At 43.0% G+C, this 27,739-nt stretch overlaps 1 protein-coding gene across 2 annotated transcripts; it reads left to right on the top strand.

Annotated features, from left to right (window-relative positions):
• Positions 1-224: 224 nt before the first annotated feature.
• Positions 225-27,437, top strand: MXD1 (MAX dimerization protein 1). Of its 2 annotated transcripts, none has more exons than XM_029232502.1 (6): positions 225-494; positions 1,245-1,344; positions 6,206-6,235; positions 19,984-20,098; positions 22,056-22,215; positions 22,461-27,437. In XM_029232502.1, the coding sequence occupies exons 1-6, from the start codon at positions 422-424 to the stop codon at positions 22,643-22,645; spliced, it is 663 nt and encodes a 220-aa protein (XP_029088335.1). In that variant the 5' UTR covers positions 225-421; the 3' UTR covers positions 22,646-27,437. The 2 variants fall into 2 exon arrangements, with proteins under 2 accessions (XP_029088335.1, XP_029088334.1); XM_029232501.1 differs by having other exon boundaries at positions 22,458-27,437.
• The last annotated feature ends 302 nt before the right edge of the window (positions 27,438-27,739 follow it).

The raw sequence follows: 27,739 nt of genomic DNA, 5'->3' as shown, positions 1-27,739 counted from the left end.
AGGGTGGAGCCCGGCCCTTATCAAGCGTGACCAACCAGCGAGAGGAGCGGACCCTGAGGGGCGGGGCTGTGATGCCTTCCCCCAATCGGACAGCGCCAGAGGCGGGGCATTCTTTGGGGTGCCCAATGAGGAACGCAGCCGAAGCGGGCCTGTCAAGAGAAGGGGCTGGGGGCGGGGGGGACGGTGAGTCGGGGATAAACACTCCGCGGCGGTGGTGGCTGCTGCTCTTCTTTGGGTTCTGTCACGGCGTCGGTGGTGCTCGGCTCACCGGTCCCTCCCCGTTCCGGCGAGCGTGGTCGCCAGAGAGCTTCTCTCAGCCCTGCTCTGCGGGGTCCACAGCGGGGCGTGGGTGTCCGGCGGCAGCGGCGGCGAGCCCGTGGGCAGTGGGGGTTGGTCCAGTGGCTCCGGACCCCGGTGCAGAATGGCGGCGGCGGTTCGGATGAACATCCAGATGCTGCTGGAGGCGGCCGACTACCTGGAGCGGCGGGAGAGAGGTGCACGGGGACGGGAGGAGTCCGGCCCGAGCGGGGACTGGGGGCTCTGAGGGGCCCAGCCGCAGGTCCGGGTGCCCAGCTGCTCCGGGGGTAGTTGGAGGAGCTGAGAGCGCGACCTCGAGCGCTCCCAACCCCTCCAGCTCTCCCCACGCGCGGTCCGAAGGGAGGCCGCCGCTGCCCCAAAGGCAATGAATGGGGGTGGAAAAGGGACCGCTGCCCCGGGGTCCGGAGCGCCGCCCGCTCCGCACCCCGTCGCGAGTGGGGGGCCCGGGGCCCCCTCAGCCAGGCCCTTGGTTTACCTCACTGGGGCTCGTCCCGGCCGGCCCCCAAGTGGGCCTGGCGCCAGGTCTCGCAGACGGAGGAGCAGCGCCTCCCCTGCCCCCCACCGTCCCTCCCGGGCTCTGGCTCCCGGTGTTTGCCCCGCACCTTCGCCTGAGGCTGGTCCCACTTAATACACACCAACCTGCTGGACGTTGCCAGTGGGAAACCCAGGCTCCAGGAGACTTGCTGTCTTTCTCAACAATGAGCAGCTGGAATGCTCCTTACACCTGCTCCTCACCGAGGATATTCACTCAATTAAAAAAAAAAAAACCAATCATTGTCCTAAGAATTCCACCTTGCTCCGTTTAATTATTTCCACAATCTTCTTTTAATGAAAAATAAATCAATCTTAAAAAGGAAATACTGTGGAGGGGAGAGAGTGTTGAATGTTCGGGGCTCATTCATTAACTGGATCCTCCGGTTTTCTAGAAGCTGAACATGGTTATGCCTCCATGTTACCATACAATAACAAGGACAGAGATGCCTTAAAACGGAGGAGCAAATCCAAGAAGAATAACAGCAGTAGCAGGTAATTTGGTAAATATTTCCCTTTCTCTTTTAGGTTATACTGTAGATGATACAAACTGCAGAATGGACGTTGCCTGTTGTGATTATAACAGGGTTATAATCATGTAAATGAAGTGGCGATCATGATTCAGTAATGTACACATGGTCTTAAGGCGTTGGAGGAAGCCCTTCTATTTGGGTTGAGGGGACTGAAAAGAAGAGAGAAATGGAAATGTTTTCTATTTCTTTATGAACTTTTTTTAAAACTTAATTTTGCTTTTCTTCCCTTTTGGAACAAAAATCTGTGGAAACTTCAAGTGAGATTAGCAACAGTGACAATATTTTGCCTTCAGAAGTTGCAGATTCAGGGCAAGTTTTCTATAATTGAAAATACTGGACATTATCCACTTTTTACTTTTCATAGTAAAGATTTTATAAGCGTGTTAAAGTATTTGACTTGGCATAGGTGATAGGATTTCATATTTGACATGTAAATTAAAATACAGTTATGTGTCTGATAATCTAATTTGTCACTCTATTTATAACAGCAAAGAGGAACGACTGAGGCTAAAACCTGCCTTTTTGGTGATGCAGGAACATATAATATTAAAATATTAATATGCCACAACCCTTTTATGTTAGCCTTGTAGTTCTTGAAATTTGTAAATTTCACTGGGAAGTAAATACTGGTTAATGGTCAATGAAATCACATACTAAAACCCTGAATGTACTTCTTGGTACATGTTGAGTACTCCACTAATGCTATTGCACCCTTTTTTTCCCCTCTTTGCCCTTAATATATGTTAGCTAGGAAATCTGCTTTTATTAGACTCATTCAATTATACCTTTTATTCCAGTAAATTAAAAACATTGACATTTTCAACACTGATTTAGAATCCTTATCTGTCTCCCATTCTCATGAAAATTCCCTGCGAGAAACTGTATTTGGTTAGCGTCTGCGGCATAATACAGACTACTAAAAGCCAGAGGTTTCCCACTTAAACTTTAAACTCCCTTGTCCTTGCTGCCTCTTCTGTCCTTGATTCACCCCATTGTCCTTAGCACTGGAAGAACCACAGGATATGAGTGAACAGCACATATGTGCGGAGCTCTTGAATAGGAAGGCACATGAAGGATGGATCTGTTAATTAGTTACCTGGTAGTTCTTGAAATTTGTAAATTTCCCTCCCACCTTTAACATTATCTGAAGGTGGCAACAAGTAAAACTGTGCATGAGTACTGACAGCCTTTAAGAAGAAGGTTAATGCTGACTTGTATTATGCAATGGTATACAACAATTTATGTGTTGCTTTTTGTTACAGTATTTTTAAAAACTTTTTTGGAAGAACGTTGAAGCCTTTTGGTTTATTTTTCTGGATAAGTGTAGCTCATTTGTTACTTTTATCCTTGTCCACTCATGATTTGAGAGGAATTGCTCACATTAATAGTCAAGGCTTAATCCTTAGCATTCTATTTTTTTCTAAGTTTCACTCTATTTTTTTCAAAGTTTTCACTCTGTTTTTTTCTAAGCTTAATCCTTAGCACTCTGTTTTTTTCTGAGTTTCATTTTTTTCGAAGTTTCACGGGAAAGTTGTTGAGGGGATGTTCAGTGGTGAGGAAAAGAAGGGGATGTTGTTGAAGAGAAGTAGCTTGGCCCCAAAGTTGATTAGGAAAGAAAAATAATGATAGTTGAGAATTTCAATTCAGGAAATAGCTTCTTTCTCTTCTCTTTAATATCCACCTTTATTTCTGGGGAAATGGCTGCAACTCCGGATTTGGGGAAAAACTCTGTTATTTCTGTCAATGGGTTTGGTTTGCTTTCCATGGTTAGAGACCGGAGGCTATCACCGTTGTCCATACTCTTGACTAATAATGAATTTGTGCAATAACTTAAGTGGTGCAAGGATTTCTGAGAGACCATGATTAAACCTGAAGATGGCACCAAGCAAACATATGAAGCAAGAGCAGGTTGTTTTGTTTAAATGTACTCACTTCCTTCATGACCTGTTCAGAATGACCCTTACCTGAGCAGTGAGACATCTCCCCAGAGAATGCAGTTTGACCCCTTGATTTGAATTAGACTTATATCCAAGGCCATATATGGTCAGGATTTTGAACTGAGGTAAGGGCTATAGAAAGATTACTGCTGGTTTACATAACCATTGGTAACAGTTTATTCTTGTTAATTCAGGTTGAAATGCTGGGCTCTTTGCTTGTAGTGTCTGGGGGGTGTACTTTTCCTTGGACAATAAAAAATAAGATTTAGCTACATATCAAACTTCTTGGGAAATGAAAATGCAGATCTTAAGTTTCTCTAGTTGCTTGTTTAAAGAACAAAAACAAATGAAATTGTGAATATTGATTGTCTTGGAATCATCCAGAGAACTGCAGGGAGATGGAATCTTTTTTTTTTTTTCTTTCCTACTGATTTTTGAAATCAGTTACTAAATATTTAGAATTGAAATCCAGAGTTTTTAAAAGTATGTTTTGTTAAATTGGTAAAGCAGGCATTGGCACTAATGTGAACGAGGAAGTTCAGCACTTGTTGAACTTTTATGAGACAGTGGCCATATAGCTGACTTGACAGGGTGAGTCTTTTTTAAACCAAGGACTGGTTTGGCTTAGTTATCTTTTTGTTAGAATATATTTTTAAATGGTGACATTTGACCTTTATCAGTGATTTCAGAGTTATCAAATCTTTTCAGTAATCCCATGGAAAATGATTTTGACACAAGGAAGATGATTTTGACACAAAGTATCTGTATATTCTTATAATGCTTTAATTTAAAATATAAATGTTTTCCCATCAACAGAGTTGGCGGGCAGTCTCTTAACTGGTCATTTTTTGAACGGCCTGCTTTTTATTAAAGAAGAATTCAGTTTCACTAAACCAAATGTACTTCAGTAATGCCCTAGCCATTAGGTATAAGTCCGCTTGTAGAAATCACCATATGTTCAACACTCTTAAGTAATCAGATAAGATCTGTAGTTTCCAAAGCTCTGTTCAAAGTTCGGAAGGAGTTATGCTGCTTATGGAATTTGTTTAAAAGATTATCTTGGGGATTCTGAATTTTTTTATATGTATCTTCAAAGAATCCAGAAATTTTGGGTAAGGGTGCCCTGTGTGCTACAATTTTTTTTATAATCAGAGACCATGCTCTTTTCAAATATCCACCCTTCTCTCCTCCACCACCTTCCCAGAATGGTCCTTGTCTGCAGTTAAACAGGGAAATCTTGACCAGCTTTCATCATACACTTTCATCCATTTAAAAAATCTGTCAGGCTTTGAACTTGTTATTCCCTGTTAAAACCAGAATGCCACGTGCTTTAAAGCCAAACGTTTGCAGTTGCAGGCCAGACCCTTGTTAACTGTGATATCCTGATGGCCATTGCAGGAAGTATACCATCAGAAAAATATAACTGAAGAACACTGAAGGATAACCAAGTGAATCAATTTAAAGCTTTTAAGTCAACCAGTTTTAAGGTTCCCATGTCCTTTATCTAGAAAACAAATATTCTAAAATTGAAAATACTGTCATTATCTTATTATTTGTTTTTCCTCATGAATAAAAATTGGCACCCCAGAAGCCTTGTGGAAGAGAAGTTTAGTGCTGGGTTGGAAATTTCCCATTCAAGACTACCCCACACACACCCCACCCCCAGTCTCTGGTGTGAATGAACTTGGTGGTGGTGCCTCTTGATGTAAATGAGTGGCTGAGCGTTCACAGAGGTAGTGTTCCTCCATGATTACTGTGAGAATTTATCTCCTAGGCCCAGTAAGGTTCCAGTTATGGCCCCACAGAATTCTCGACCTGAGCCAGGGTGTCATCTCTCCTGAACTGATTAGGGTCCAGAGAATTTCCATAAGTAAAGTCAAGATTCAGCTCCTTTATAATGCTGGGACGTTCCTCAAGTTTATTTATAACTAGTTAGGCATGAGTTGTATGAGAAGGACAATAGCCACATTGACTGATTTCTTATGACTTCTGTGGAAACCTGTCCATAAATCCTTAGACCAGACCTTATATTCAGGGTCAGCTATAAACACACTAAGAGTATGATTTCACATACACCTCCGCTTTCATCCAAGACTCTCTAATCACTTTTACAGTGGCTACCTCATTGATCCACGCTTGTTCAGTAGACAACTGGCAATCATTTTTATTTCCATTTTACAGAGGGGTTAACCGAGGACAGGATGGTAAGGAATTTTATTTCTTTCACAGTACCAGTCGGTGGCAAAGCTGGACTTGAGATTCCACCCAAAGTGCTGCCTTAACTAGCCTATCGTCTTTCCGTTGAGCTGAGTCTTGGAAGCCTCTTCCTGAAATAATTTGGTAGCTCTTCAACAGTAGCATCTTTCAGGAGGTTGTACATGATAAAATAACTTCAGGAAATAGAAAGATTGAGCAAAGAAGGGTTATTTTTATCCATTTTAAACTGTATCCTATAGTCAAACAACTTAGCATACAATTTTGGTGTACAGCACACCTTGAGGCTGCAGGGCTGGGGTGGGGTCCCCCATCTCCACTGCTGCACACTCGGCCTGAAGAGAGCTTTGCGGTGTTATACAGCCCAAATTCACATAGCAGTGTGCGGCTGTTCTCCTCTTTGTGTAAATAGAATCCTCTTATTTCCTTTCTTAAAATGGACTACTTTTCCACTAGGGAATGCATGCCTCTTAGTTTGTCACTTCTCCTTGAACTCTGTTTTAGATCTTTACATTTATCTAATTCCCCAAAGGGACTAATTTCTTTAGTAGAGCCCTTTCTCTGTCTTCTCTCCTACCAACTTGGGAGAGAAAGCAGTTTAAATAATCGTGTTGGTGTTGGAGTAGTCCTTTAAGACAAGAATAATCTTACTTTTATTGTTCCCTCTTTCAGATCGACTCACAATGAAATGGAGAAGAATAGGTGAGTTGCGGGTTCTGGGGGTGGGATGGGGGGAGTTTTGATGTATTCTTTTTTCATTAAGTTGAGACTTAGTTGTGGCTCTTAATTTCCCACACTTAGCACCTGATACAAGAGTTTACTCAGGGTCCTCTAATCAGCACTGCTCATACATCACTTAGATAGACCCAAAGACAACACCCCCAATCCTCAGCCCCCGCAGCCTCCTCTTCCCGAGCAATGCGTTTCTGTGTGACTATTCTAAGGCCAAAGCGTTTTAGGTCAGAGGCAGTGTTTCTACAAATAGTGTTTTTTAAAAATTACATGCTACTGAATATAATTGGTAGCGCTGTCTTAAATCATGCACACACAGATATATAGATATAGATGTATATATATAGATCTATATAGATATAGATACACATACACATACATATGTGTGTATGTGTATTTACAGTTCACTTGTGAATAAAGATTCTCAAAAGTCAGGAAAATGTATGCACAGCAGAAACTGGAGATGGTGAGGCACTCAGACGAGGCTGGCCACCCTCACCGGGCTCCATCTTGCCACAAGCTGGAGTTTGTCTCTCACCTAGGTCCCCTCTTGCTGCTTATTTAAATCTTTATTTTTCAAATGACATAGCCTAGTCATTCTCAACTCTGGTTGCACATTAGAATCACTTGCAAAGCTTTTATTTTAATGTTTTTAAATATTTTTATATGAAATACATTATACACATACACTCATATACTTGGGGGTAAGAGAACAAATTTTTATTTCTACTGATTTATTTTATGTATTTATTTTTTGTCTCTTGCGGATGCCTTTTTTTTTTTTCGGCTGCTTTGGGTCTTCAATGCTGCGCTCAGGCTTTCTCTAGTACAGCGAGTGGGGGTTACTCTTCGTTGTGGTGCATGGGCTTCTCATTGCGGTGGCTTCTCTTGTTGCAGAGCACGAGCTCTAGGTGTGCGGGCTTCAGTAGTTGTGGCATGTGGGCTCAGTAGTTGTGGCTTGCAGGCTCTAGAGCACAGGCTCAGTAGTTGTGGCACATGGGCTTAGTTGCTCCGCGGCATGTGGAATCTTCCCAGACCAGGGATCGAACCCGCATACCCTGAATTGGCAGGCGGAGTCTTAACTACTGCGCCACCAGGGAAGTCCCTCTGCTGATTTTATAAAATAACTTTTTGTTATAGAACTTTTCAAATATACAAAAGTAAAGTGAATAATGTAATCAATTCCTATGTATCCATCACCCAGCTTCCACAATTATCAATATTTTTCCAATCTTGTATAGTCAAAACCACCCCTCTCTGTGGAGTGTTTTAAAGCACATTTTCTTCTATCTCTAGTAAAGATTAAGAAAAAAAAAAGACATAACCACTTGCTTTTACCATGCTGAAAAAAAATTAATAATTCTTTGTGAAGCTTTAGGGGAAAAAAAAACCAAAAAACACCAATGCTCAGACCTCATCCCTAGCAATTCTGATTTAACTGGCTTGGGTTGAGAGTCTGCACTAGTATTTTTTTATAAAAACTCCCCAGGTGATTCTCATATGCAGCCAGGGTTCCAAACCATTTAACAAGCCTCATTCTGGTCTCTGAGCTCCCATCAGTTTGAAGTACAGGCTACCCATCCAGATTGAGTGGCTTTCTTGGTGGCCTGCATGAAGAAGATGATATGTAATGATGGTTCTGTAAATATATGTGGTTATTTCATGCAAACCCTCTTTGAAGAGGGAGCCTGACTCTGATAGTCAGGATGTGAATGACATGTTTCCTCAGTGAAAGGGCAGACCAGGCCCTGACGAGGAAGGAAAATCTTGGAACAGGGCAAAGATCTAGCATCACTCCACTGTGTGTGTGTGCGTGCGTGCACGCGAGCATGTGTGAGAGAGATGGATGCAAGGTGAGTGTGCCTCGCACGTGTGCTTCCCCCCATCCTTCTTCTCCCCTTTCAGTTTCTTTGTGATCGTGACTGACCATGTTTGAAATCAGAGCGTCTTTATGCATTAGGGATTTACGTATCATGAACTGGAAACTCCAAAGTATCTCTTCTGAAGACAGAAAGGTAGTCTTTCTGTCTTCAGATGTGGCTTCTCTTTCTCATCTTTAGATTCTCTCCCATCTTCCTGCCTCTGGGGTGAACTGGGTAAACTGGGACTATTTCTGCTGAAAAGTCTTCTAGTTCTCCTCCCCCTAGGCATTTTTTTTTAGGCATTTATTTTTATTATTAAAATTTCATCCCTTCAGGTAAGGGCTCTTAGGCTTACTACAGCTTTGAGCCTTTTACCTCTGCAGGAATACCACAGGATGTCGATTTTATCATTTTTTTTAAAAATATTTATTTATTTATTTATGTATTTTGGCTGCGCCGGGTCTTAGTTGCAGCATGTGGACTCTTAGTCCCTATCATTTATTTTAGCAGTTGAAGAATGTTTATTTTCTGCCTACAGTGTCTTAAGAGCTTGTGCTCAGCACTGGGTACTAAGTAAGTTCATACTGGGGCATTAAATCAGCATGGTCTCTATCCTGGAGAAATGTAGTTTGTCTAACGAGAAAGACACAGAAACAGTCTGCACAGGAGGCTGTGGAGGCAAAGTTTCTAGAAAATTGGATTTGAAGTCATCACTGAGCAAGCTGCTTATAATTCAGATTGCTTGCATGTGACCAGTCTACTTTTGCTTATTGAAAGGTTAGTTATCTAGTTTCCTTATTGTCCTTTTTTTTTGGAATTTGGTCTTCTAAGGTCTTGAGCATTTTTTCTCTAGTCTAGAGCATGTGAGCAGAAGAGAAGGAAGTCAGGACTCAAATTTACTTAATTTAACCAAGCACTGGTTGCTGCAATCCGGGGTGGGGGGAGGGGGGGTTAAAATTGTTGGGCTCTTCTCCCGTATAGTGTAGCTGCTTAAGATTTTAGGGTTTGGTGGTCCGCTGAACAGCTGCATTTGTAGTCCCCTTGGTTTCAGTAGCTGAATCCTATAAAACAGTACCACTTTGCTAAAGGCTAATACACCCTTGCCATTTTTTACCTTAACATCACATGTTTTAAAAAGATTGGCATGGCTCTCAAAAAAACAAAAAAGCAACTGAGGAAAAGAACTTTCAGTAATTGGATTTTTTTTCTCTTTAATATTGCGAAGTTAATTACACCTGTGTTAGTTTTTTCACGCAGAAACCTTTTCTGAGGCACGTTAGAGATTCTGGAGAGTTGGTGTGCATCAAGACTCCACTATGAGAATACTATATTCAACAGCACCCATTTAATAATCTTGGCATTGGTGGGAAGATAGAAGAAAAGACTTCTAGAAAGGTGGAGGTGGGAGGTGGTATTGGTGGCAGCAGCAGTATTTTTCATTCAATAGACTAGGCATTCATGGAGCACCAAAGATGCTGGGTGCTAGGTGCTGGGGATCCTGAGCCCACAGAGACCAAGCCCCCAGGGCAGAGGGCTCCATTTAGTCTCACTGTAGATATGTCTGTCACTTGGCCTGTGCTTCTCTGCATTGTAAGTAATTTTGTGGGTCTGTCCTCCTAAGGAAACACCCTTGGTGAGTGTGTCGTCATTCTTTCTTTTTTGTTAAAACTAATCTTGTAGAAAATTTTGAGAAATATAGAAAATCGTACTAAAAATTAAATCATCCCTAATTCTAGCAGCCCAAGGAAACCGATGGAACTTTGAAATGTATCTTTCCAATTATTTTTTGGAAAGTAACTTTAAAAATAGTTTAGTGTAGAAAATTGGAAAGTTCAGAAAAGCACAAAGAAAATAAACATTACATGTAATAGACCTTGCAGCAGTAGCAACCGCTGAGTTCTATATCCACCTAGACTTTTGTGCATACTTTTTAAAAATCAATATGGGATTATATAGTAAATAATTTGCTTCTTTTCAAGCTACGTTATGAACATTTTCCAATACCGTTAAATCTCCTTTTCTAACATTACTTTTAGTGAATGCCCAGTATTACATCATATGGATGTGCCATAACTCATATAACCAATCCCCTATTTTAGGTTCTTCCCAGTATTTTTTTAATTTATTTATTTAATTTATTTTTATTTTTGGCTGTGTTGGGTCTGTTGCTGCGCGCAGGCTTTTCTGTAGTTGTGGCGAGCGGCGGCTACCCTTCCTTACGGTGTGCGGGCTTATCACTGCGGTGGCCTCTCTTGTTGCGGAGCACCGGCTCTAGGCGCGTGGGTTTCAGAAGTTGCAGCACGTGGGCTCAGTAGTTGTGGCTTGCAGCTCTAGAGCGCAGGCTCAGTAGTTGTGGTGCACGGGCTTAGTTGCTCCGCGGCATGTGGGATCTTCCCGGACTAGGGCTCAAACCTGTGTCCCCTGCATTGGCAGGCGGACTGTCAACCACTGCGCCACCAGGGAAGCCCTTTCCCAGTATTTTGCTAATATAAGTGATGCTTGCTTAAACTACCTTATGGGTAATTCTCTGTCCAACATCATAATTCTTTCCTTAGGGTAAATGTATAGTTGTGGAATTCATGGCATCCACATTGTTACGGTTTTTGATGTTGACTGCTGGATTGCCCACCAGGCGGGTTATAGGTCATATTTTCCTTGTACCTTTACAAGTTTATATTTTACCTTAAGACTTTTATGAATTTAATAAGTAAAAAGCAAACAGAAACACACAAATTTGTTTTAATTTGCATTTCTTGTATTACTAGCACAGTTTAATAATTTTCATATCTTTGCCAGTTTGTGTATTTGTGAATTGCCTGTTAAATAACCTTTGCCCAATTTTCTACTGAGGAGTTTATATTTTTCTTTATTTTTAAAAGATTCTACTATATGAAGGATATATATGAAAGAGATTGCCTCTTCATGTATCATATAATTGTCTAGCTTGTCATTTACCCTTACGGAATCAGTCTTCTCTCACTATCTGAAATTGCCGCCTCTGTTGTATACTGAGTTCTTGTTTATGGCTAAGTCTGGTTCTAGACTTGTTCTTCTGTTCCACTGACCCACCTGCTCTTCCTGTGCCAGCGTACACTGTTTTCATCATTGTGGTTTTATGCACTTCAGGATCTGGTAAAGCAAATCTCTATTCTTCCCTCCTCCTCCTTTTTTTTTTTTTTTGCGGTACGCGGGCCTCTCACTGTTGTGGCCTCTCCCGTTGCGGAGCACAGGCTCCGGACGCGCAGGCTCAGCGGCCATGGCTCACGGGCCCAGCCGCTCCGCGGCATGTGGGATCTTCCTGGACTGGGGCACGAACCCGTGTCCCCTGCATCGGCAGGTGGACTCTCAACCACTGCGCCACCAGGGAAGCCCCCTCCTCCTTTTTATATTTTACTATGTTCTTAGCTCTTTTCACCAGTTTATTTTTCCTATGAATTTTATAGTCAGTCCTTCAATTCTCCGTACCCCAAATTCTTTTGGGGATTTTCAAAATCCAAATTAAATAATTCCAGTATAAATTAACCTTTAAAAGTTCATGTTGACATCTTAGAGCTCTCCATCCAGGATTTGATGTGTGTGTTCATTTATTCAGATCTCTTTTCTGTCTCTAAGTAAAGTTTTTTGATGTTCCCATATAGATCTTGCACATTTCTTGTAAAAGGTATTCCTGGGTTTATTTGTATATATTTTAAAATTGCTACTGGTTTCCCATTGTAATTACTGATTAATTATTGTTGGGATGTGGGAAACCTTTTAGTCTTTGGTTGTTGTTATATGCCCTTTATTGATGATAATTCTGCTCTTTCCTTTCCTTAGCTGGGAACTCCCCTTGTTTGAATGTCTTTCAATAAGCCACTCAGCAAATGGAGGCTGAGTGAACACATATACGCTGCAGCCAGTGGGTCAGGAGTCAGGTGCTTGAATGGGCTCCTTTTCAAAAGAAGGTTCTAGTATCTCCTTTAATTATAGACACTCATTTTTCTGGAATGGTACATATGCAGGCCTTTCTGGAATTAGGCAGCTGGTCTAGAGAGATTACCTCTGCCAGAGTCTTATGACTCTATGACAAAAGATTTTTTTGTGTGCTCTGTGAGGAGGATTCAGCAGCCTGATCTAAGCTGTTGTTTTCATCTGGTCAAACAGTATTTCAGTGGCATCTGGTCTGTCATGAGAAACCATTCCAGTCAGGTCTCTTCTGGCAAGATATTCTAATTGATTGCAGTTCCCTAGAGTGGTTTCTCTTGGGTCTTGTTTTTCAAATGGCCAAACTCCTTATATCGGAAGGGGTAGGGTCCTGAGTTGTAGTGTGCATTGCACCATTCTTACCGCTTCTGAACGCCCTTGACCACATTCAGATTTCACTCTAGGATGTTGTAATAAATCCACATTGCTTTGTTGCCACATGGGGCTAAGGGCATGGCCTGGTTATTACGAAGGAAGAATATAGGTATTAGTGTGGTCTATGGTGGCGGTGTGGAGGCGCACACTGATTTTTACTACTAGAATCCATCTTTCCTGGATGGTACCTCTTGGAAGAACATGAAGAAGAGACATGCTGGTTATTCAACCAATTTCCAATCCCCTACAGGGAACATTGGAGGCACTCCCTGACTTTTTGTCATAGACACTAATAGTCAAGGGGTGAGAAAGAGCTAGCAAGTACTAATTATAATCTATATTTTATATTTTTTTAATTGGGCTCTAGAAAGGAAATATTAAATATATACTTATGTATTTAATACTTTAATAGAGAAGTGACTTTATTACTTTAAAATGTAGCCACCATGAATTGCTGTTTCCACATTGCTTACTGAGTGCCAGTGTTCCCATACAGTAAGCATATGACTATCTTTGTATATTTCACAAAGATTACGATCACAGTTAGGAGAAATCTTCAAACCTTCCAAGGTTCCGCCTAAGTCGGTAATAATGATGCATTTGGCAATTATTTCTAAAGGGTCCATTTTAGAAAAAGGAGAGTACTTTTCTTCCTCAGAGAGTGACTTGTAGTCTTCCCCTGGATTTTTTGTTTAACCCACTAAGGCTTTGTTCTCAACCCAAAATCTGGAGAAGGTTATGATCTCTGTGACCTATAATCACTTTTAGGGAGTAATTTTTTGACCCATTAAAATTTGTTTCTTCTTAGTCTATACTAAATATCCTTTTTTTTTAAATCACTACACAGCTCATACATACCCATATCTGAAGTTATTTTTATTCAACTTCCAGTTATCCTATAGGATTTACAAAGCTATTTAATGGGCTAAATCTGTGTCCACACAAAGGTAGGAGAGGAAATAGATATTGTTTATGCAACTCTTTTTTTCTTCTTTGGAAATAATCTTGGGCCCAATTTTAATGAAAACTAGTACTCAGTGAGGTCCAGTGTATCATGTTCATTAAGTAGGGCTTTCCTCAAAGAGAAGGGACATGAATTACCAAAGAGATCAGATTCTACTCTTAGGTCAGCATCTGCAGGTGCGTTATTATTTCTAGGCTCCAGTGGGTTAACACGAAATAGAAGACTTGGTCATTTCCATTATTTGGTAATGAAAGAAGCAGAACATTTAAATACATAGCAGGTCTGCAGCACGCAAATAAACGAATGAATGAATGTGATCTATTTGGAAAGGAAAAAAAGCTTCTGATAGGCTATGAAAGCTTGAAAACCTTTATGGAGAAGTTAAGTCAAACAAGATGTGGATGAGGGAAAAGAAAGAATATGTTTGGTAGAGGGCAAAGGGGAGCCCATTCTAGAACTTTCAGTAGGAGCTGATATTTGTCATGGTCTGAAGGTAGGTCATATAAATAATTCTGCAATAATTTGTTTCCGTGTTTAATCACTCCAGCTAAACTTTAACCTTTAAACTTTTACCTTCAAGGCAGGGACTTGGTCTTACTCAACATCGTATCCCCAGCACCTAGGAAGGTGGCAGTATGTAGTAATCCTTTGAGAAATGCTAGAGGAATAAATGAATGAAAGAGCCAAGCGTATATTTCAAGATTTCCACCTGCGAACCTAATTACTTATCTACCCTCTTAACTGGCTGCCATACTGTTTACTGTGCCCCAACCTGATTCTTTTTTGTCATACACTTCACTGTGAAAGTCTGACGGAGAGAGTTCAGTTACATCTTCAATAAAGAAGAGTAATATCTGATAACAGTGTCTCCCTCACAATACAGACAAAGACAGACAGACACACACCTGATTTCATACCATTCCTGGTCTTGACTGCATCCAAGTCAGGAAGAACTTTAGGGACGACAGAGTAAATTCAGGAGCACTGTCTGCAGGTAGCATAATCTCTACCTGTAATCTTACTTTTTTTGTTGCATCTTTCTCCCAATTTACAAATCTGCTGGCCTGAGAGAGAGAGAGGTATGAATAAAATCAAAGAAGCTTGAGTCTGGGGACTTCCCTGGCGGTCTAGTGGTTAAGACTTAGTGCTTCCACTGCAGGGGGTGCGGGTTTGATCCCTGGTCGGAGAACTAAGATCCCGCATGCCACGTGGCATGGCAAAAAAAAAAAAAAAATCTTGAGTCTGGAGGCAGAGGTATAAAGAGCAGCCTTCAGAATTGTCTGAGAGCACACTGGTGAGCCCCGGTGCCGTCCATCAGTGCCAAAGCTCGGGTCGGGATGGCGCCTCCAACAGCCCAGAGCCCACTTCACTGATGACCTCCTTCACTTGCATATTAATTTTCCGTACTTCATGGCTGACAAGAGTGAAGGAAAACTAACAACAGAACTGTGAGGTATCCAAATATACTTTAAATCTTTAATATATTTGGAATTTATTTTGATGTTAATCTCCCCACTCCCCTGCCATTTTCTGAATAATCTGGGCTATCTCCAAGGATTTGCAGTGTTAGCTCCGTTATATGCTAAATTCATATCTATTCCTAAAGTCTGTTCCTGGGAATTTTTTCTTCTCTTCCTTTGACTTGTCTCCATCTTTTCCTGTATTAGTATATTCTGTTTTTAATTACTGCAGCTTTATAATACAATTTAATAACTGGTACCAAACAATCCTCTTCATTCTTCTTTTTCAAAAATTTTGGAGGTCTCTCACACAGTTATGCTTCCAGGTGAGGTTTAGACTAATTTCCCAGCATTAAAAAGATTATGGTTGGGATTTTTTTCTCTTGGTATTATGTTAAATTTGTAGACAAACTTGGGTAGCATTGACATTTTTACTTTGAGGGTTCATATCTAGGAAAGCGCTGGTTTTTTCCATTTATTCAGATTTTCTTATGTCTCTCTGCAAAGTTTTATAGTTTTCTTCCCAGAGATCTTTCCCAAAGTCTTTTTTTTTTTTTTTTTTTTTTTTGCGGTACGCCGGTCTCTCACCGTTGTGGCCTCTCCCGTTGCGGAGCAAAGGCTCCGGACGCGCAGGCTCAGCGGCCATGGCTCACGGGCCCAGCCGCTCCGCGGCACGTGGGATCCTCCCGGACCGGGGCACAAACCCGTGTCCCCTGCATCGGCAGGCGGACTCTCAACCACTGCGCCACCAGGGAAGCCCCCCAAACTCTTTTAAGTTTGTTCTTAGACATGCTCTCCTTTCTTCTTGCTATTGTACGTGAGATATTTTAGGTTCTCTGGGTATGGATAACACATCCAGAGATGTGCTTGGATTTCCAAGGTCAATACATATTTGCCCCAATTTTTATTTTCTTTTGGCCATCACAGTAGAGAGATGTAGGCAGAGATCTCGGTGTGCTTCAGATGCTTCCCTCCCAACCTTGGAGTCCCTTCTAGCCCTGCCTCTACACGATGGGGGTGGCTCCAAAGGAGTCTTTCCTTTAGCCTGGGTTAGCATTATAAAGTCCTTGCTGATTTTTAAACGTAAAAAAATAATACCTTTGGCATAAGCAAGATCTTTATTTCCATAGAAAATGGGTTAGATTTTCCATTAAATCTTTTAATGACAAAAGATGTCAGTTTTCTTTAAGGGAGAGTTTAGTGAATTTGGATTTTACCAGATAGCCTCTATTTACCCTGTGAGATACTCTTGAGTTCCCTATTGATTTTGAAAGGAATATGATAGGGTTATAATTATCTGTGTTTGCTCCCAGCAATTATCCTTCCTCAAAGGAAGCTAGAGTTGAAAGAATGACTGCTGCCACATACAGAGCACTTCATGTCAGACCCTGGTCAGGGGCTTCCATACCCTATCTCAGTTAATACTGAATGACAGCCCTGGCATGGAGGCATTGTCATCGTCCCTCTACTGCCAAGGAAACGGATGCTACATGGAGTTAAGTAATTTGCTCAAGGCTACACAGGAAATAAGTGGCAAGGCCAGGACCCCAAACCTTTACCCTTAATCACTACACTAATATTTTGTTGTATAGTGACTGACAGATTCAGAATGTAAAAATAATTAAAAACAAAAATAAATAAAATTTGAGATACTAAAAAGAAAAAACAATAAAAAGCTTACTGAAGAGAAGCTCTAGTTTGTATCTAGTTTAATTATCATAGGCCGCACTTGATTCTGAGCATCACTGACTGTAGCTCAAAGATTGGTTTCTGTGTGCTACCAGAGACCAAAGGTATATCAGCGCATTCAGAGTAAGGAGAGTGATATTTCTGAAGAATCAGCAGGTGAGGTTTGTCAAAGTCCATTGGATCAGCGTGAAGAGACGAGGCAGTTGGGGCAGGAGGGAGCCAGGACTTGACTACCCTTCTCTGATGCCAGTGGGGAGCTGGGAGGCAGCTCTTGACAACAGGGGGAGCTCTGTCTGAATATGTGATGAGAGGGGCTCCAAGTAGGGGTCAGATGCGGGTACCAGGTGGCTTCCTGTTGAGGAAGTGTAGCAAAACCCCCTGCTAGTTCCTGAAAGAGGGGTTAGGCCTGGTTCACAGTGGGACAGCAGGCTCCTTCTAGAAGGCCAGAGCCCTGGGCATGGGCGTGGTTGGGACTGAGGACAGAGAGCTGAGACAGGAGCTTGTTCTACTTGTTTGGGACCTGGGCACTCCATGGGTGCTCACGGCTGGCTGAAGGATTCCGGATCCCGGCGTGGGGTGGAGGGGGGCGGGGTGTGTCTCAGGCTTGAGGCCCCTCAGTGGGAGCTGCTACAGAGGGGTCTGTTTGCTTTTTTGTCTGGTTCAGGAATTGAATTTCACTATCATATCATGGAACTGAGCCTGCTTCACATACCTCATCCCTCCCCTGGGGGTGGCCCAGGCACCAGCCCGGGGATGTGTCTGCAGGTAGGCGGCAGGCGGGCAGGGCAGGCATCAGGCTGGAGCGGTGAGGCAGGCACTGCCAAAGATACAAGTTGGCTTTGAATCTCTACAAGAATCCAGAAAGCACTGTGCTCCTATTTCCATAAAACTGGGTCCGAAAACACTGAATGAACATGTTTTAGCCTAAACTTGAAGTAGTCAAATGGCTTATTTCAAGTTTCACAACTGGGAGTGTTCTTTGGAAACCCACATTTGGGTAGTGAAAATTGTACTTTCTGGGCTAGACTCCCTGAGTAACTAGGAATGACGACGCATGGAAAGATGACTTTATTATTTTTATCAGTAGACAAACTTCCTTAAAAATTTACATACTCATATCTGTAGATAAACCCATATCATAAAAGGACTAATATGACACTGTTCTGAATCATGTAGTCTTTGCAATGAGCAGGCTGAAAAATGTCTAAATCTAATTTTAATTTTCGAACTTTTTTTAAAACTTGACAGTCTGTAAACTTTGTAGTGAGAATAACTATATGTGACTAATCATACATTCTCATGGTGTTTCTAATAACATGATCTATTTTCATGGCTCTTTGTGAAGCATATTATCCAAGGTGAACAAGTACCTTTTATACACAAATTCTGTTTTTGTTTTTTTCTCCTCATGTAGTAGTTGGAGGAGCAAACCTCTAATGTGACTCTTTGCTGGTGGCCATTCCATGTGGGCAGGTTTTCAGAGCAAGCGGAAGTCTTGTAAAATAGTAAGGCTCTTGTACCGCTACCTCTTCCTAGCTCAGGAGTGAATGCTGGACTTCTCTAGCTTGCCAGGGCTTAGGGGACCTTGGAGAGTCTAGGACAACCTCAAGAGCCAGAAGAGGAAGGAGGCTCAGAAGCAGGTGAGGTGAGAGCTCAGAACCACTTGTTGGATCTGCCTTGGGGGAACCTCCTGAAGTCTTGATGTGAAGGGTGTGAATTGACTGCCTTGGTCAATATCAGGCATACTGGCCTGTATTTGAGCTTTCTGAAGCAGTTTTCTTCTTTCGATCCCAACCTTTGTAAATACGGTGAAATTTTTAAGAGGGAAAAAGGGGCAAACTGAGCTTTCCAGTTGTCTTCCAGTTCAGCTGGAGGATAGCCTCTCAGGCTCCCAGGACCTCTTCTCCAGGTTGCCGTGGGGACGGGCAGTGGACATGTACCTAAAACCCCAGGACCCTGAGCACTACTGAAGGCGCAGAGACATAGCAGAGATGGACTCTGCCCCGAGAAGCTTGAAGTCTAGTGGAATAGACAACACCAACCACGCGGCAAGCGTGCATTAAGCCGATGGGAGGGGAAGGCACCAAGGCAACCCAGCAATGGTTAAGTTGCGGCCCCATCTTTCTAAGGAGCTGGCAATGAATGGTTAAGTCACAAATACCAAAAAAGGCAGGCAGAACAGTGAATTTCCCAATGAATAGGATAAACTAATACGTACTCAGAAAATGGAGGAAGCACTGTGGACTGGAATGGCCTGTGAAGACTTGAAGGAGGTGGTGGGCTGAAGCAAAAACTCTGAATCTTGGCTGTTTCTCACATTCACGGAATCTGCTAGCCTCTAGGATAAAGCCTAAACCAAGGTTTCAGTGAAGTATTAATTTCCAAAATTTTAGGGACTCTTGTGCTTCTGCCACATTCTGCCACACTGCAAGACCTGTTGGTGGTTCTCTCCAGCTGTCAGCATGCTTGTTAGTATAGCAATACCACTGATGGGCATTTTCCTTGTTTCTAAAAAATGCATCTAACTTTTTGAATGGTTGAAGGACGAAAAAGTGTAACAAATTATTCAGTAAAAACTCCCCCCCTTTCCTTGTCCCTGTTTGACTAGCCCCTGACTCCTTTCTGCCCAGCCACTGTTACTAGTTTCTTATGTATCATTCCAAGCTTTCTTTATGTTATACAAGAAAACATGCCTTTAGATAATTATTTTTCCTCCACTTTTACCCAAAGATGTAGCATGTTATATGCACAGTTTGGCATCTGGCTTTTCTTTACTTAACAGCATATCTGAACGTTCTTTCCTCATTGTACATAGAGTACATTTTCATCCTCTTTCATAGCTGCAGAGCACTCCACTGTATGGATATACCATACTTGATTTGATCAGTTCCCTATTGATGATGAGTTGGGTTGTTTTAATCTTTGCTATTACAAATAAAGTTGTAATGAATAACCATATACATTTGTCATTCACATGGGTAAATATTATATACAGCAAGATATAGTTGTAGTGATTTAGTGGTCCTGGAAGGGGAAAGAACAGTATGGGTTCAAAGGATTCTCTCACTGGCATGTCATTACTTTCTGAACTTGGATGTTCTGTAGGTCACATCATAACCCAGAAACCTGGAGATAACCTGATTCATGTGCTTAATAATAGTAGATATGAGTCTCTACCCCTTCATACATATTATAGACTTAACTTTAGAAAACCATGGATTTTGCTTTTCCTTGGTTTTTACCAGAGTTGTATAATTTCAAAAGATGTCCACTTGGCTGGAAGTCACTGGTGGCATTTGCCATCACTGGGCTGGGCGACTTCATATTCTGTTTGAGCTTGTTCTCCCGGGTGACTTCCGGCTGGCTTTGAAAGTCTCCAATGCTACTATGATCTTGTTTTTGTAGACGGGCCCACCTTCGCTTATGCCTGGAAAAGTTGAAGGGGCTGGTGCCGCTTGGTCCAGAATCAAATCGACACACTACACTGAGTTTATTAACAAAAGCCAAATTGCACATAAAGGTAAGTGCATCCTGGGATGCCTTTTTGTCTTTACCTGCCCAGGGAGGGTTTGTTTGTTGTTATGAGGGACAGCAGATGTCTGTCTCCAGGACAGTTCTCTCCTCTGAACTCCTCCAACTCTAACCAAGTCAATGTCTTGGATGACTCACAGACTCAACATGTCCAGAACCCAACTGAGTAGTTCTCACCCCTGTGCGCCAGAAGTTAAATTGTCCATCCAACTGTCCATCTCATGTACAGGCCAGAAACTCAGGGTCATCCTTGCTGCTGATGATCATCTTGCTCCTTAGCCACGTGTCTCCAGGACTTACATATGTCACGGCTGCTGTGTCTCCATAAAGTCCATCATGTACTGTAGTAAACTCCTCAGAGGCCTCTTCCAAGCAAATCTCCAGGCTTCCCAAGAGCAATCCTGCCGGAGCTCAAATCAACATGTCACCACATTTAAAAGTCTTCCGTTGGGCTTCCCTGGTGGCGCAGTGGTTGAGAGTCCGCCTGCCGATGCAGGGGACACGGGTTTGTGCCCCGGTCCGGGAAGATCCCACATGCCGCGGAGCGGCTGGGCCCGTGAGCCATGGCCGCTGAGCCTGCGCGTCCGGAGCCTGTGCTCCGCAACGGGAGAGGCCACAACAGTGAGAGGCCCGCGTACCGCAAAAAAAAAGAAAAGTCTTCCGTGGCTCAGGACACACTGTATGACCAGACCTGCCCGACCCGGCCCTCCCCTGCCTTTGCAGCAGCAGCTTGTGCCAGAGGCTCCCCTCTCTGCCTCAGCCCTTCTTTCAGTCCCTTGCACTTGTCAGGCTCTCTCACCACAGGGCCTTTGTACATGCTGTTCCCTCTGCTTGGTACTCTTTCCCCTCCCTTCTTCACCTAGTTAACTTCTTGTCATCCTTCAGACCTCAGCACAGGTATCACCGTGCGGGGAAACCTTCCCTGACTAGGTCACCTCCTTCCTGTGACAGATGGTCCTTATTATTACTGGATCTCTCTCTCTTAGCACTTATCACAGTTGACACCTGACCATGGCTTGTTTGGCTATTTGGTTGTCTCTATCCATGCTGTTAGAGTATGTACAAGGGAGGGGACCAGATCTTTGTGTTCACCTTGTATTTCTAGCACCTCCCGGAGGGTCTGAAACAGAGTCAGCACTCAGTATATGGCTGTAATAGCAAAGGGTAACTCCTGAGAGCCACAGCCAAAATCACTGTTTAGCATGTTTTTATAGTCAGAGTCATAGCTGGACACGTGTCACTTGAATTATGGTTGATAGCCTTGCATACATGGCAGTTGTAGGAGGGAAAAGAACCTCTGTTTAGAGCAAAACAACCACAGTTACACAATCTTCAGAATTATCTGAGAAGCTAGAGAACAGATTTGTAAAAACAAAATGATCTATGGAAATGTGTTTTCTAAGCTCTTATTTGGACAATTTAGAATCAGGACTTCAAAAGGGAATATTATTCCTGCCAACAGACAGAAGTTAAATGAGGTTTGGCATGACGCAAAAAAAAGAGCGCCTATGTAATTGGGACACGTACTTGAATAAACATACTTCTAAAGGAAAGTCTGTTTCTTAAGCACCCATCACACGCAGTGCTCTAGCTCAGGGAGTAGGTGTTTGGGGCGTCACAACAGACAAGGGAGAACAGGTTGGGTGTTCCTGCCACAGTCTTTCCACTATCACAGTTGAGGGGTGCTGGACGCTAGAGTGTTAGCTCACCCCGGAAGCCATGCAACAGTGCAGGTTCCAAAGTGTTGTCGATGCTGAAAAAGTTAGATGTAGACAGGAGTCACCGGCCAGGCAGCTTCCTGTCCCTGCAAGAAGCTTGACAAGGGACACAGCAAATGGCTTCTGAGGAAAACTGCCGTATTTCCCCACAAGGCAGGGAGGTGCAGGGTCATTACCAATTTTGAAATCTTCCTGTGCCCTTCAACAACTACCCTCTTTGACCTGCAGAAACTTGAAGACTGTGACAGAAAAGCCATTCACCAAATAGACCAGCTTCAGCGAGAGCAGCGACACCTGAAGAGGCAGCTGGAGCAGCTGGGCATCGAGAGGATACGGACGGACAGCACCGGCTCCACGGTCTCCTCGGAGCGCTCCGACTCTGACAGGGGTGAGCCCCCCCCCTCGAGCCCGCATCCTCAGGCCCCTCCCCAGCCCCCTGCCGCCTGCCAGAGGCGGAGCCGAGGGGAAGCCGAGAACCCCCGTGACTCGGAGAAGTCGAGGGGCGTGGCCCGCGGGGACAGGCGTCCTCTCCTGCAGCGGTTAGGCACCGCGGCCAAGGAGGGGCCCTGACGAGTCACTTGGCCCTTCCGAAGCAGGCCTTCACCACGCTCTGTCTCGTCCTTCCCACAGAAGAGATCGACGTGGACGTCGAAAGCACAGACGATCTCACGGGCGACCTGGACTGGAGCAGCAGCAGCGTGAGCGACTCGGACGAGCGGGGAAGCATGCAGAGCCTGGGCAGTGATGAGGGCTACTCCAGCTCCAGCATCAAGAGAAGAAAGCTCCAGGACGGTCACAAGACGCGTCTTGGACTCTAGGAGAGCGTGGTCGCTTCGGCTGCCGCCCGGATGGTCCCGCCCGTCGGCTCCGATTAGGTAGCGTATCGGACCTGCCCACAATTCCCTCGCACGTCAGCTTCCGTGTTCCACCGTCACCAAAAGCAGCTGTGCAAAAGTTGTCAAGGAAGTGCTTAGGAGTGTGGGTTTCTTTTTTTTTTCTTTTTCTTTTTCTTTTATCCACGATCCCCATCTTGAATGGGGTTGAGCGGGCCCCCGTGCCTGCTGGCGTAGGGTAGGCACACGCTGAGCCAGTCAGTGCAGCCTGGACACCTGAGGGCGTCACAGACCCGTTACTGCTCAGTCTGGGGTAGCCGAATGCCACTCGTCCCTCTAAGAAGTTGGGGGACGCCAACCAGGATTGTGGGTTTCTGACTGCATCCTCTAGCTTCTCTCTTTCTCTCCATAAAAATTCGTCTCTGACAGACTGTACATTCCAATCACTTTGAAGCACCCAAGAATTCTTAGACGGAATAAGCACTTACTCACATCTCGGCAATTTTCCCCTCTTATTTACTGTCCCCGTGTAGTCTACCAGACCTTCCTTGAAGTTTTCTGGCTTCCTCTGTGACTTGCCTAGCGGAAATGTCTGAATGTGTCTTGTGCTTAGGAAACTGAAGGAAACAAACTTTTAAAGTTGAGATCCTGATCACAGAACTCCAAAGTAAGCTTTGAAAGTGGGATTTAAGAGCGCTTAACCATGGCCCTCACCGCCTGTGAGCAGGCAGGAATACCTCCAGAAAACACACCCTTCCCACACGTCCCACGCCAACACCCCCGACCCGCGTGTGGATGGCCGCAGTATTTCTCACTCTCAAACGGACCCCTTGCAAGCACGTCTTTGGGGTAGCACAGCTTATAAAAGTTCCAACATCGTTTGTTCTCACGAACAGAACGGTACAGTCTATTTTTGTGCACTGTCCTTGGGACCGTGCTGTGTCCTGCTCTCCCAAGGCACATTTCCCCTCCAAGTCAGTTATGCTCCTTGTCTCTGGAACATTTTTTTTTCCTACCTCAAGAGATAAATGAGATCTCCATTTCCCACTTAACACAAACTGATTATGCCTCTCTTGTTTTGTTTTTGTTTTTTGTTTTTTTCCCCAAATAAGTGACACTTGGTCCAATTCTAATCTATTTTGCTGTTTAACTTGCAGCAATAACTGAGCTTTGGCACTAGCTGAGCTAGTGTCCATCATCAGTGAAAGGAGAAGTCTACATTTCTACTCTCTGTTGCAGGTGAACGGGAGGGGATGGTACAGTGTTACTACAATTCCTCTCCTTATTGATTATTTTTGGACACACCCAGAAACTTCTTTATGGAGGCTTTTGGGTTAATAGTTTAAAAGGCTGATTTTTCTTTTTGGTTATGATTTCTCCCTTAAGTGGTCTCCCACTTTGTAGCATTTTTATTTAAGCTAAAACAGAGCACATGTATATGTACATAAGACACATTAAATCTATAAATACTATTTATTCATTTTATATAAACTAATGTAATGGAAAATAAATTCTTATGACTGTGCTTTTATAGATGTTCTAGAAACTTTGTATGTAGGTATCTACAGAATTGGTTCATTTCCCCTTAATACTTTTGCATTCATAGTTTTGAGGTCTCGATGCTTTCAGCCTCTGGTGAATCTTTTTCATTGAATTCAAACCATTTGTAAAACCTGTGACGCTGAAACAGAGCGTGTGTCACAAAGTGATGAGAACATTCCTAAATCCACAGCCGCACTGCAACTTAAGGGCTCCCTGGCTGAACCAGTAGCGGCGGCGCCTGTGCCCCCCGCTGGCCTGTGGTCTCCCCGGCCCCAGACTCACCTCCTCAGCGCCTCTTCCTTGCCCACGACTAAAAGTTCAAACGCACTCCTCACAGAAGCTCATTCTGGACATGAAGAACAGTCGAAACAAAGATTACTTTTGTGTTTATTTTTTCTTTTTATTGATTTCTTAATGTATTAAAATTTTTTAATTGGAAGTAGTGATTCCTAAATGATACCAAAGTCATCTGTAATACTTCTGTTTTTGTTTTGGTCTGTTTTTCTCTCCATTTCAGGTTTGGGTGGGGGGAGGGGCAGGTGACACAAAGGATTTTTTTTTTTCAATTGTTGGAATCTTTTCCAATTACCAGCTGAAGATTTGCACTGAAATACAACTTGTATGCCTTTTGCATTTTTAAAGCCTGCTTCCTGAATTTAAGCAGAGTGATAGTGTTCAAAGAGCCAGCTCAGCCTGTAACATGTTTGAAAAAGATATACCTGCACTTTGAGGTCCCTTTCGAATGCCATTCGCTAGACCTCGCAAGCATTTTGATTGCTACATTCAAGCGCCTCACAAGTCCACGATGCTAGATCCTGTACGGCATCGAAAACTCAAGACTTTGGCAAAAGCTTGTGGGCTTGCATTGGGGGAGGGAAGGGAACAAAACTTGTGTATTTGTTTGTTTAATTTAGAAATAAGGCATCTGAGAGATGCCATTATTTTCTGTGTTTTAATTGTTGTGCCTTTGAGTTAAACTGCATTTTTGTCTTTTGGTTGAAATATGAAATGTACTGTCCCAATATAAAATAGTAATTATTTGACCTTTGCACTGTTTGTCTGGTCCTTTTCAATTTGATAGCATATAAATGTGGAATTTAATAGATCTCTATATTTTTAATGCGCTTGTGATAAACTGACACCAGGGTTAGACACGACTTTCAAATCTTGAGGTAGACCGAATGCTAGACAGGCCTCTCTCTAACCAAAACTGTAACCTTCAGGACCAGCAAACTCAGCCCCAGGCAGCTAATCCCCTTCCCTACGTGGCTGATCAGCCGCCCTGATGCGCCAATCTGTCGTGTCATTCACTGATCCACCAGCATAACTGTTAAGAGCTATACAGTCTTTTTGGTTCTGTTTTGTTGTTGCTGTTGTTTTGTTTTATTTTGTTTTTTTAAGCAAAACGAAAAACCTTTCTATTAGGGTTGTTGGGGGGAGGGGACGGGCAAAGATATAAGCCCCAGCCTTTAAGACTTCGACTATTGTACGTAAATATAGATGTGTGTAAATATAGGCACATGCATATTTTTATGTGAAAACTGGTTTTAAGAAACTAAAATCAAGTCTACACTCTTATTGATACCATTGCAATGCAAATGCGAAAGTAAAGAGTATGTAGTGCAGTTTAATTTCATGCAGTGAGAAAATACATGTGTGCTTCTGTTAACATCCCAGAAAACCTAGCTTTCCATACCTGTTGGCTTAGAATGGCAGGCAGGCAACCAGGGTATATTTGTTTTCTTTTGCTAAGCAGAGATCTGGGATTCAAGGTGCTGATAGCGACCGTGGCTCCTTTCTCTAGTCACAGATCTAATGCTAGAGATTCAGTGTCACCTTTTTGAGCAGGACCTACATTTTTCTTCCTGTCAACCCAAAAGGAAAATAATTTCAGTGTCAATTCAGAATTGAGTACTAAGAAGGCTCTGACCCTGCAATCGGCCGCTTGAGTGGTTTGAGGGTTTATTTTTGAAGGTGGGCATTCTCCTTTAACCTCTACTTTTTTCAAAAGAAACAAAGGGCCCTTACCTGGGTTTCCTAGGAGCCTCTCTTCTCAGTCCCTGAAGTGGCCAAAAGCAAATCCTGGGGTGTGTAAACTAGGTAAGATTGTGATGCTCAAAATAACTAACAATATCTTGGGACTTGATAATGGATTTTGTGGGCTTGCTTCTTGCCTCTCCCCCATCCTTTAAAGAAAAAACTTATTTTTGAAAAGTATACACATACACATGATTCAGGTTTTTATATCATACTGTATTGGCAAGGATACCACTTTCATTGTGCTTTATTCCCCCGAATCTCACTCCTTTCTTTCTTCTTGTTTCCCCAAGTTTCTTTGTCTTTCCCCTTTACCAGCCCCATGTGTTGAACACCAGAAAGTCAAAGGCTGCAAGGCGATTTCCTACAAGTCAATCTATTATTTTTCTATGTTTAGCTCTTGGATGCAGTATGTTTAGGTTGCTGGCTACTCCTGATTTTAAAAATCCTTCCTGGCAGAAGACGACCCAAAGACCCCTTTAGGTGAGGTGGATTTTCTCGTTCTACACTATCAGGTCTCTGTAGACTGTGGGATGTTTTGTTTTCAAAAATACCTGGGGATGAGGCCGGGGCTGGGGGGGTACGATATGTGATTTATCCTGATTTTTTCATTAATATTTATTACATGGATGATTTTCTTACCCTGTGTTCTTCTGAAAGAAGAAATATCTGCCTAGCACCGTTAGAGTCAGCTGTCGAATGGCTGAAGAAGTTGAGTATCTTTGTGTTCTCGCAAAATCGTAAAATGAGAATTAGTAAAGCACTGGATTCAAAGATTTACCCAGATTCTAAATTTTGATTTCTTATTCTGTCTGGGGGGGGTGCGGAGGATTGAGAGGGCTTTCTTCATTTTAGCTTTTACCAGAGAACCAAGCTTGCCTTGACCCCTTGTCCTTAGAATTGGTGCTCTGGGAATGTTGCTGTGAACCGTCAGCGTTGGGGGCCATCTTCCTAACGGTGAACACAGCCTAAACAGGGAGCAGCAGACGAGAGAGTATGAAATTCTGTTTCCAGATGTTTATTTCTTTATGTAAATACGATGCCAATGTAAATCCTGTGTCAAGACATAGAGAATGGTGCTTTTTACTACAGTTAGTACGTGCATTTTGAGAACTACTCATGTTTCAGAGAATCTTTGCTGTGTATATGTAAACTTCTGTATCGTTCAACTGTTAACAAATAATAAATTATTTCATTATTAAAGATATTTTGGTCTTCCAGATGTTTTGTATCCCAGTTTAGCCTTCCATGGTTTTTACTTACAGAGCTGAGTTAATCAGGTTTCTTTTTCCTTTTGATTTCATGGAAAATTTGCTGGCCAAAAGTTTTCAGCCCTTGGATTCTGTGATGGGAGCTTTGATTGTGTGGCTCTGGTTGAAGCGCTTCCCAGCTGCTCTCCTCCCGTTTCTCCTGCTCATGCGCTCACTCTGTTAACATCCCAGAAAACCTAGCTTTCCATAGGCTTCCCTGCGACCCATCTGACCATGCAGGCTGCGTTCG

Source organism: Monodon monoceros, unplaced genomic scaffold (assembly GCF_005190385.1).
Source record: "Monodon monoceros isolate NGI ecotype Baffin Bay Population unplaced genomic scaffold, NGI_Narwhal_1 Super_Scaffold_19, whole genome shotgun sequence".
Classification (NCBI taxonomy): Eukaryota; Metazoa; Chordata; class Mammalia; order Artiodactyla; family Monodontidae; genus Monodon; species Monodon monoceros.
The sequence above is the reverse complement of the archived record's forward strand: the minus strand, read 5'-3'. Positions and strand labels throughout refer to the sequence as shown.